This window comes from Typha angustifolia, chromosome 3 (genome assembly GCF_048772165.1).
Source record: "Typha angustifolia cultivar Huaian chromosome 3, ASM4877216v1, whole genome shotgun sequence".
NCBI classification, from domain to species: Eukaryota; Viridiplantae; Streptophyta; class Magnoliopsida; order Poales; family Typhaceae; genus Typha; species Typha angustifolia.
The window spans coordinates 8,691,230-8,703,295 of NC_133241.1; the positions used below are offsets into that span (position 1 = coordinate 8,691,230).

The 12,066-nt window shown below is 38.0% G+C and overlaps 1 protein-coding gene across 1 annotated transcript; it reads right to left on the bottom strand.

The window, feature by feature from the left end:
• Positions 1-378: 378 nt before the first annotated feature.
• LOC140780142 (uncharacterized) lies at positions 379-11,955 on the bottom strand. Its single transcript, XM_073125504.1, has 7 exons — positions 10,652-11,955; positions 4,076-4,217; positions 3,884-3,937; positions 3,700-3,791; positions 1,278-1,513; positions 956-1,126; positions 379-860 (listed from the first exon to the last, which is right to left on the bottom strand). The coding sequence occupies exons 1-7, from the start codon at positions 11,605-11,607 to the stop codon at positions 763-765; spliced, it is 1,749 nt and encodes a 582-aa protein (XP_072981605.1). The 5' UTR covers positions 11,608-11,955; the 3' UTR covers positions 379-762.
• Between the last annotated feature and the right edge of the window lie 111 nt (positions 11,956-12,066).

Sequence of the window (12,066 nt, forward strand, 5' to 3'; positions counted from 1 at the left end):
AATTAATAGTCAGGTAATCTTTGTATTTTATTTTATAGAGAAATAGATTTATAACATTTATGCTCTTATTTCTGTTTTTCATCTTTTTCGTTGACAGTGTCAAACTAGTAAAATATTTCTAGTATTAATCTGTGTACTAAAAAGGTATTTACTGGGTAAGATGTGTGTAAAAAACAGGGAATATTTTTGTTAGTCCAAGTGAAATTATTTCAAATGAATATATTCAAGCTAGAAATTCGAAATATTTAGTCTCACTAAAGAACCATTCCACGTTCTCGCATTAGATGATTTTTTTAGACATTAGATGAATTAACATGAGACATCAGAACTACCTTTCAGAACCATGAAAACCAACTAATGCTACTGAGCAACTAAATATACCAAAATAGAAGAACACTAGTAATTTTTTACTTGGCCTCCTAATCAGTCAGTCGTTTCCCACAAAATTTACAATGGGAAATTACAAATAACACGATATTACAAGCAAAATATGTAGTTTCTGAAGAACGCTGGAATCAACAGCCTGCAAGCTGTCGCACCAACGAGAACTGACTGATACATAGTTAATTATACATTGCACAATTGTGACACCTTCAGTATTCCCAACCTTGCTATCGCATGAGCAGTAGGGAAACCCCATTCCACCAGCATCGAAGCCTTTCATGCTTTGAAATGAACTAGATTTGCGAGTCCATTTGATGATCACCACATGGTACGTGGCTTCCTAGCTTGGGTCACTTAGAAGACAAAGCATGCTTTAGATCAGCTGATCCTCCCTGATTGGTCAACGAGGGTACCAACTTGGTCTCCACAAAGTGCCTTCGAAATGTTGCCAGGCTCTAGTAGATTAAACAGAACAACTGCAAGTGACAGACACATAAGATTCTCAGAATGACTTGCTTGTATCTACAGAATGAATCAATAGGAATACGAAGTAAAAGGGAAAAAGGTGAACCTGGAATGTTATTCTCCTCACAAAATGTAATAGCTGTCATGTCAATTGCAGTAAAGCCCCTTGAAGCCAACTCCCGGAACGAAATGTGCTCAAACAAAACATTGTTGCTGTTTCTGGAATGACAGTCATAAACATCTCCAGCGGTACCTTTAAGAATAGCTTCTGCATTAACTGTCCGACAGATACACGACATCAGAATTCTCCCTAGAACCACAGAATGAAGGCTATAGGAAATGAAAGTGTACATAATAAGGTTTGATCTCCAAATCACACAAAAATTACGAAGAATATTGCAATGTGTTCTATTTACAGATCGTCGTACTTTCAGTCGCTCTCAGAGCAGCTGCTGTGTCTGTGGTAAGAAATGGATTCCCTATTCCTGCCCCGATTCCACCAAATATAACAACTCTTCCTTTTTCAAGATGGCGCATGGCTCGCCGCCTAATGTATGGTTCTGCAATCTCTTGCATAATTAATGCAGTCTGTACACGTGTCTCCACACCAATCTTATCTAACGACGCTTGAAGCAATACAGCGTTCATTACGGATGCCATCATGCTGTCAGACAAGATTAACTTCTCAGAATCTTCAATCTTGTATTTTTCATAGCAGAGAATTAAGAACTAAAATGCTGTTCATTAAATTGAATTCATCAACATACGCAGAATTATATCCCTTATACAACTATTAAAATTTGCAATCCAACAAGCATGTTCACAATTCATATGCTCTCCACATGGCTTGTAATTGATGCTCCTGAAGCTCTAGATTCCGATAACCTCTGCATTGAACAAATATCAGGAAAAGGAGACAATTCTTTGACCTTTTTTCTGGAGGGCTTCTTAGACAGGAGAGTAGTAAAAGGATGTCTTAGAAAGTATAAATTTTCCTATGAATTAGGAATACAATTTCATAAATATTGCTAGCTTGTCAATTAGGTAAAATTGTTCTATAAACTGTTACAATTTAGGGCAAGAAACAAAGTGGAACTAAATTCACCTATGTTCAGTTAGGGTTAATGAATTTTTCAATTTTCAGCATCTTTATATCTAGAAAAATCTTTGCAGGAGTAAGTTTTGCCTGATAAGACTAGTAATTCTAAAAGCTTTCTGGCCTTCTAGGTTCCATGGTGACACTGTTGCTTGGCTGTGACTTTGGCTTGGATGGAAACATGAAACAATTTCTTGAGGATTGCTTTCTGTTCATAGCCAGCATTAACAAAATTTACTCATTATGACATCAACCTTGAAAAGGCCAGAATGAAACTAAAGTATGAAAAATTGGGATTGTGATTGGCCTCCTAAAAACACAACACTTATCGGCCATATCGGCCACTCAAATCGGACCGAACTATTTTTTAATTACATAAGTTCTAAATGTTATTTAAAAATGTGAATTTTTTTAAACTTTAAAAATTAAGAAAAACTAAAAAATAATAATTACTCGCATATGAAGCCTAAAAATTAGGGTTAAAAAAATCGGGATCGATCTACCGAAAAAATGATATATATCGACGTATCAGCCTTCCGGATCAGATCAAACTATTTTTAATTACATAAAATTCTAAAATAATAATAAAGAAATAAAAAAGTCTAAAATTTTAAAAAAATGAGAAAAATTAGAAAATAATAATTACTCAAAACTACTACAATAAAGGAGAGAGAGGGAAGTGGAAGAAACAAACGGAAAAGAAAAAAAAGCTCTACCATAGTGAAGGAGAGAAGAAAAAAGATTATAGTGAATAAAATAAAGACGAGAGGAAAAAAAATCACATAACCATAGTCATCGAAGTTGGATTTGCGTCAATGGAGTTTGTCAGAGTTGAATTTTTGCGTTGGAGAAGCTATAACTGTAGTAAGAAGATAAAATGAGAGAAATAGTGAAAGAGGATCGGCCTAGATCAACCGAATTGGCTGATCCTTCGAACCATACTAAAAACTAAAAAAAAAATATACTTACTTAAAACTGCTGCAACGAAGGAGAGAGGGTGGAAGAACGAAAAGAGAAAAGAAAAACTTTGCCATAGTAAAGGAGAAAGAGAAGAAAAAAAAAACTACAGTGAAGAAATAAGAGAAGAGAGAGAAATAAAATAAAAAAAATCACATAACCGAGGTTGTTGGAGTGGATCTACATCGGTGGAGTTTGCGAGGGTTGGATTTCTGCGTTGAAGAAGAAATAGCTATGGTAGAGAAAATTAGTGAAAGAGAAAGAATAGTGAGAGAGATAAATAGTGAAAAAGAGAGAGAGAAATAGTGTGAGAGGATCAACCCGGATCGGTTGATCCCAAATTGGGATCGGTATCGCCCCGATCCTTCAAACCATGAATGAAACAACTTCCAAGAGTTAGTATGTTGCTCTCTGCTTTCCATGTCCAAATCTTTGACATATATTTAACTTTCATTTCCATCTATACTGATTTGAGTATAACCTATCCATTCAGAATTATCAGTACTCTTACTGTTTTTTTCCAAACAATGTACCAACAGCAACACACTTCCAAGTCCGGTACTGTTACATTACAACACCCTGTAACCCTGTCGATGCTACCAAAGATGATAGTCAACCAGGTAAACTTCAGCAGACCAACTATCATAATCTCCTTGTAGCTGGGTTACATCGAGAACACAAACATCAACAATGTAATTGCAATATCTAAAGGAGATCGGTTTAAAAAAAAAGAAAAAAACAATAATCAAGTGAAAAGAGAATAAGTATAAAAGAATATTGAAATCAAAGCAAGTTACCCTATTTGGTATGTTGTAGCCCTATCGACACCTGTTGTAGCTACCCAACTATCACTGGAAAAGAAATTTCGACTTCCAACAACAACTGCCACCTAATTACATAAACATGATCATCAAATATAGATTCTTAAGATCATTATAATTTGCTCAAACACTCAATATTAAAAAAAAAATTGTAACTTACCTCTATTCCAGCACGGTTTGCCACTGCAATTTCCCTAGCAATCAGCATCATTACCTGAATATAAAGAGAAAAAAAAGGAAAAAAAGTAATAAATTGGGAATGCAATCGATGAACTTAATGATTATGAATAATGACTAAACACATATTATATTGAAGGAATACAAATAGCCATAGGATAGACTAACATCATACCTTAGGATCCACATGTGGACCAGCCCCAGTTAATGCAGCACCACTGATTTTCAAAACCACTCTTTTCCACCTTGGATTTGAGAGTGACCTCATTTTCGAGTTATTTGCTATGTTAACTGGCCCAGACGCGATAACGGGATATCTGCATGTGCAGTTATGATCATCAGTGAGATTTTGTATGACAAAAAGGTAGAAGCATGTAAACATCTGCTAGTGATGCATAAGAAATACCGGTATTCCAAAGCATCTGAGAGATAATAAAAAAAATCCAGTAAATGGTCTTATCCTCCTTGTCAGAAACAAGAGTAAAGATGATAACTAAAATGATGATGATCAGGAGGAGATAAAGCGGAGGGTTTAGGAAACAATATGGTTTTGTGATTCAGCATAAAGAAAACAATTTTGCATTGAAATGAGAATACTTCTTTCCTTGCATAACCAATCCTAAAGTTTAAATATTCTAAACCAAAATTTCTTAGAATCTGGAGACATTTTTGGAAGTTGGAACTAGAAACTAAGATGAACCCAAGGACAATCCCTATCAATCTCATTCCTATGAATTCCTGAGAATGAGGGGAGCCTTCTGAAATGCCCAAAGCATGGATCCTAGTTTCGGTTGATCCCAATCCAGACTGGCTGAGGTATCGACCGATACCCGATCCATTTCGGGTCGGGATCAGCTGATCCCACCCGAAACTGCAGCTGCAGCAACCTGCTGCAGGATGAGAGAAAGAGAGAATGGGAGTAAGGGAGAAAGAAAGAGGAAGAGACTTGCTATTGCAAGGAGAGAGTAGGAAGAGAGAGAGTGAGGGAGAGAGAGAGAGGGATACAACAAATTAGTAGTAAAAATGATAGGGAAGAAGGAAGAAAGATTTTTTAGGTTTTATATGTGAGAAATTGTTATTTTCTTGTATTTTTTTTTCTAAATTTTTAAAAATTATCGACATTTTAAAATTTTATTTAATTAAAAAATAGTCCGATCTAATATGAGCGACTAACACGGCCGATATGACCGATGCGTATCGTTTTTCCGGACGACCGATTCCGATACCGAGTTTCGGAACCTTAGCCTAAAGAGCAGTTAGAACAAAAGAACTGATAATTAAGTAGAAAAGGGTCATCTAAAGGTGGGCCTGTCTTGTATAAGATAAATGGGATTTTGTACTCTAAAACAAGTTTAAAATCCCATATTTATGTTTTCATTTGAGTGGTCATAGATTTAAACTACGAAGGAACCAGAATGAATTAAATATTTGCTTAAATAACCCATATTGATCGGTTTGGTGTGATACAATAGGGAAAAAATAAAGTTTTTTTTTTTTTGTTGTTGAGAAAAAGCCAAAATATGGCCCTGTTTCATTACGAAACAGTGACCCAAGTTGCCTCTACCTATGACGGTAGAAGCAAACAACTATACAAGTATCACCAAAAGTCACCGCCCAGCGGTTAAGAGTTTCTAAACTAGTTACAGTAAAACATTATTGTCCCTTATAACCCCATATCATCCCATATACAAAGAGAAAAAAAAAATGAAAAATATCACATTTCCACACAACAACCAAAAACTATATTAAAACCTTAGCTACCAAAAAGAAACACCAATGCTTTCCAGCATCAATCCAAGATCACAATGTTCTTATTCATCCTCTTATCATACAATTGAGTCTGCTTTTTTCTAGTTCTTCATCCCACCGCTTCTTGCCCACGATATAAAGGCAATGAATATAGTGGAAGAGATCTACAGGTTGTTTAGGAGCTAACTTCTAGAAAATCCTATTATTTCCCTCCAACCAAATACACCAATAGTACCCTGTCATCCAGACTCTTCAAGACAGTTTTTTTTTTTTGCAACCCCTCTGCACTTTCTCAAACTCCATACATCCACCAGCTTTACAGAGCTTCTAAAATGACCCCACACCTCTTTAGCTTTCTTAAGTATTTCATTAGCATATTTACACTTCAAAAAAGAGATGAATCACAAACGCTTCCTTGCTACAAAAATTGCATTTTGTGTCTCCAGGCCAATGCCTCTTAGCAAGATTATCTTTGGTCAGCACCTTATTATTACAAGCCAACAAACGAAATGCTTTATTCTTTAAGGGGATTCCCATCTTCCATAAACCAGGTATCACTCTAGATATCCTCCTACCATTTATTAAAGAATTTATATAGAGACTGTACAGTAAAAATCTCATTAGAATTGAACCTCCATTTACTAATATCCTTTTGATTAATAACAGACAACTGAGCGGTATTGTAAAGGACTCCCATCTAAAAATCTTCTATATTTGACATCCCATTCCTCTCCATTCTAAAACCTCGCTACCTCAGCAATGAAGTAGTCTGCATTGCAAGCGAGCACAAATAAATTGGGGAATAAAGTAGCTAAGGAACATTCACCCGTCCAGCAATCACTCCAAGATCTTATATCAGCTTCATTCCCCACTTTCTTAATAAACCAGTTTTAAAAGGACTAGCTTGCCTAATCCCTTTCCAGAAAAGGAAAAGTAATTTTCAATCTAAAATGCTCTTTCCTTATCCTGTTGTAATATCTTCTGAAAAAATCTTAGCCCATAATTGATTATCCGAGCACATTACTATCCACCACCATTTTGCATGGCGAAATTCATATCTTTCAGATCTAGCACCCCCTAAACCTCCAAACTCCTTACAAACCCATTGCCAATTCACTAAGTGCTGACCTTTGGCATTCTTACTTGATCCTTTCCAAATAAACCTGCTGCATAATTGATCAATCCGCATAATCACCAAACTCAACAACAAAGAATGATAAATAATATAGAGGAATAGAGCTAATAACTGAGTTTACAAAGGTCAACCTTTCACCAAGTAATTTACCCTTCCACCCTGCTGATTTCTTTTCAATTTTCTCTATAACTAGAATCCAATCTTGCATCCTCAAATTTCTGTTAAGGAAAGGAAACTCTAATTATTTAATAGGAAGAATCTCAGTTTTGCAATTCAGCATATTGGCATTCTCCTCAGCTCCATCAACACTTCCCAAATAAGCTAGCGTACTTTCGTTAAAACTAATCTTCAATCCTAATATACTTTTAAAGCAATAAAGGTTGATAACCCCACCATTAACTATATAGCCACTCAAACTTATAAGCAAACTATGTGACTTACCTTTACCAATAATTCTGTTAACCCATCTGCTGCAATCACAAATAGAAAGGGGGCTAAGGGGTCCTCCTGCCTCTAACTTTTCCTACACTTGAAATAAATACCCACACTATCATTAAAATTCATAGCAATAAAATTATATGTTAGACCCAATTCGAACTCTCCCTCTCTCCCCCCCCCCACCCCCCACTCTCTCTCTTTCTTCTCACTCTCACTCTCACTCATTCTCTTGTTCTCTCTTTCACTATTTCTTTATCTTTTTCTCTCCTTACAATATAACTATTATTTCACTTACGGAGAAATCTAGCTCCAGTGAACTCTGATGAACGCCAACGAACTCCGATATATAATATTTTAATTTAAGTTTTTATTTCTCTCTCAGTTTTTTTCGTTTCTTCCACTCTCTCTTCTTCTTCGTCAATGCACCATGATTTTTCTTTTTTTTTTTATTTGTTTTTCTTCCACTCTCTTTCTAATCTTTCTTCTTTTCAGTTTTATTCTATCATAGTTTTTCTTTATTTATTTTCTTACTTTTGAATTTTTTTTGATCTTTTTAGAAGTTTACTTGCATTTTTAAATAATATTTAGAATTTTAAATAATTAAAAAGACTGATACGATCCAGGCAACTGATATGACCGATCCAGCTAATACGCATCATTTTTTCGAAAAGCCAATCCCTATCTCGATCCCGATTTTTCGAACCTTGGATAGACTTTATCCAATTTATCCATCTAATCTGGAAACATTTCTTAATCAACACTTGTTCCAAATAATCCTAGCAACAATATTATAGGCTTTTTCAAAATCAAGTTTCAATATAATACTTTCCTCTTTTCTTTGTTTCGCATAGTACAAAACTTCATGTGCACTTGACATACAACCTAAAAACCTAAAATATATCTACTCTTAATGGAAGCACGAACTATCCTCCTCACTTAATATGACATCCAAAGCTTCAACTTTTCTCACTATTCAGAGTGCAATCATCCCTCCAAATAGTTCTACTAAGCTTTATTCTCCACTCACCCACAATGCAAAAAAGTTTCTTATAAAATTCCATAATACCTTCTTTGATTTTCCCTTAATTAGTTTCCACAGATCCCTCTAATGTCCAACTTAGGATTTTACTTTTCGTCCTTCTTCCATTAGCAACTTTATGAAAATAGGTTGTGTTTGCATCTCCATCCTTCAACCACCGCCCAGGAGATCTTTGCTTCCACTTTCAATATTTTTGCTTCCACTCCATTCTAGTGTCCTTCCTTTCATCCCAAAAAAGTTTGTTTGTAAACCCATTAATAGGATTGTAACTGAGTATTTATCCAATATGAAAAATATTGTTCCACCAAAATACCCCCGACTGAGCACAAAGTAGAGATGCGGAGCCAAAATGCACCTCTCCTTTCTTATGAACTTCCTCCATCCGCTGAGTGTTAGGGAACTCCACCAGGAAAGTTTTAGCTCCAATGCTCCTAACCCTCCAATCCACTTTCCATTTTCATAAGTTTTGTAAAGCCATCTCAAGCTCTTTTATTGAGATCCACCCTCTTGTGATAGAAGCCACCATAAATCTACCCAAATTAATCTTGTTGCTCTGAGCTTCTTCTGATGTCTTCAATATCAGACATGGAGAAGAGTCCTTCAATAACTCCATGACATTTTCTTCGAAAGATACACGAAAGATCTATGGCCGAGCTTCTTGCAGCAAAAACAAACGGTGGAGTTCCTACACTCCGCCGCCCAATGACCTCTTTCCCACGTCGAAATCAATGATCACTCGTTGGAGAAGGCACAAATGTCTTCATTCTCTATAATGGCAAAAGTGGTCTAAAATTGCTTGACCTCCCCACAAGGACATCTCGAAAGGACAGCTCACGGTAAAAACCCCAAATTACCCTCTCGCCAATTGATCTCTCACATCAACTATTAATGGAATCTTCTTGGAATTCTCCCCATCGTTAAGAGATAAGATCCCCCGAATCTTTAGCAGGTCTAGATCTAAAGGCGTATTGATCCCATCCCAAGACATATCGAGAATAGCAATCACCGTCAACACCGAATTCGATTTCGCTACTTCTCAATTGCATCCGAAACCGAGATCTCAATGATTGGTTATCACAAGTCCCCACTCTACCCAACTCTAAATCTTGAGGGAGTTGGCAATCTAGATTTGGATCGGGAGCTGAAGCCTCATCCAAATTCCAAACGTGTTCGAAAGCGTGGGAAAAAAATTAGGGTTCTTAACAGAGCTAGAGGACACCATCCGCTTGGCTTACCTAAAATGAAAGGATATGTTCCAATCTGCCATAAACTTGTTTTTCTCCCTTTTGCTAGAACAAGTTTAAAATCTCATACTTATGTTTTTATTTGGGTGGTCATGGATTTAAACTATGAAGGAAACCATAATAAATTAAATATTTAAATACTTGCTCAAGTAACCCTTGATTGGTTACAATATTTTGGAGTGATTCAAAAGGGAAAAAAAGAAAGGTTTTGTTCCAATCAGTCTTATGCCCTCTAAGTAAGGGTGAAAATGGATCGGATAGTACTTAACCCATATTCCGATTTATATTTTTTGTCCAGATACAGATTCAAATACAGATATTGAACGGATTGTAAAATTAAAACCATATCCTAGTTAAACGAATATGGATAATTTTCGGATAAAATATCAGATCTTAGACGAATGCGGATTAAATTTTAAATGAGTTATGACATTTCTTTAGAGACAATTAATAAAAAATATTAAAAGTCTCAAAAATAAATAAAATTTCTTGCATATTAAATATATATATATATATATAATTAGCAAAATCAATCTCTAAAAATAATATAAAACATATCATTTAGTAACAATATTATTATTATTCATCATTTAAATAAACAAACTAAAAGCTATAAATTATTCAAAAATATATGGATAAACGAGTATGATATTCGTATCCGTATCTAAAAATTATATCCGATATGTATTTGTATCTATTTTTTTTTAAAAAAAAAATCTATCTGTAAATGATTTTTTTTTTTCAAAAGTCTAATCCATATCTGAATCTTGGTTTGGAATTTTTTTATCCGAATCCGATCCGAATTGGATCGGATAACAGGTTAGATCGGAGTTAATCAGATTGGTTTTCACCCCTATCTCTAAGTCACATTGCATTTTTAACCAAAGAACCTCTTGATTTCCTTTATATCACTAGATATTCTTTCTTGAGTTCCATGGCATTCTTAGCAAAGAAAAGATACTCCAGAAGCAAATACCTAACAATGTAGTTTCAATTAAAATTATAGCAAGAAACCTGTAAAGAGATCCGCCTACGAGCCATAATGAAGAAGAACAACATTGCTGACACCCACAACCACTAAGAAGTGAGAAAATGAAATTTAGCGACATTAGGCTGTGGCAGAGGAGGTGGGGAGAAAGAAAGCACCTTTTCATCTGATGCCTCACGACGGCAGCCGGGGCAATAGACTTGTCATCGTCAGTTCCCGACTTTGAGTTGCCAATGATGTGCTCCATCTTCTTGAACCAGGGCCAGTGGCTGACGGCTAGGCCACCGCTGTTGAGGCGCTGACATTCTACCTTGTACCGCTTCTTAAGGTTATCGATCTTGTTCTTGCACTGCTCGACGCTCTTTCCGGATTTCTGCTTGTCGCACCGCTCGCTGACGATGTTGGCGACGTCCTCCCAGTCCCTCCCCCGCAGGTTGCCCCGGTTCAGCTGCTCGAACCTCTCCGTGTACGCATCCAGGAGGCTTCCGATGGCCGTGTCGCTCCACTCCTCCCGGTCCTTGCGGTAGTCCCCAGAGGACGACATCGGCCTCGCCTTCTTGGGGCCGGCGCTATTATAGCAATAGGGGGACTCGCCATCGCTGAGATCGTCCCGATCCTTACGCTTAGAGTCTGGTCGGGAGGCGCTCGGAGGAAGAGGATGTTGCTGGTGGTGGTGGTGATGATGGGAGGCCGACGTGGCAGCTCCGCGGGACTTGCGGTCGGGATTGTCGTCGACGTCGTCTTCGTCGTCGTCGTCATCTTCCTGGGCAAAGGGGTTTGGGTCGTCGGGAAAGCAGTGGTGGTGATGTTGAGCGTTGACCTCGTGAAACGTAGGGGCGGAGCATTTGGAGGCGTCCGTCTGGCCGAATGCTTCAGCGTAGTCTTCCTCGTCGCCGCCTCCGCCTCCGCCCCCCCCGCCCCCACCGCCGACCACCCCTTTCTTGGGGCTGGCGATGGCGTTGAAGGCGTGAGGCCGGGTCTGGAGGGGGATCGCCGCCGCTTTCGTCACGTAGCGATGGGCGGCGGCGGAGAAGGGTACGGCGGAGCCACCACCTTGGTGCTGCTGCTGGGATTCGTCACCGAGAAGGCCGAAGTCGTCGTCGCAAGAGGCCATGGAACGGTGGCGGCGTTAGGGTTAGAGGATGGTTAGGGATCCGAACTAGGCGGAGAGGAGACGAGACGGGACGGGAGGCAGACGACGTTAGCGGCAGCGACCGAATCGTTCAGCCAACCCCAGTTAAATGGGTAACGGTGGTAGAAACCCCGTGAATTATTGGATACGGAACCGTGACGGGGTTTGACGGCTCTGTTAGACAACAGCTCACACGTTTCTATGAGGCTGGGCCCCGCAACGCAATACCCACCGCCCACCATCCTTCTTTGTCTGCTCCCTCTCTCTACTGGTGACCCCTCAGTCTGTATTCTGTAATAAAGAAACAAGCAAAAGATCCCTCTGCCCCGGCCCAAATACGTACGAGTGTATGAAGAAGGAAATTTATATACATATATAAGACCGCCCTTAATACGGTTTTGCTAGGATAAGGACAAGAACTTATGCTCTCTAATCCAATGT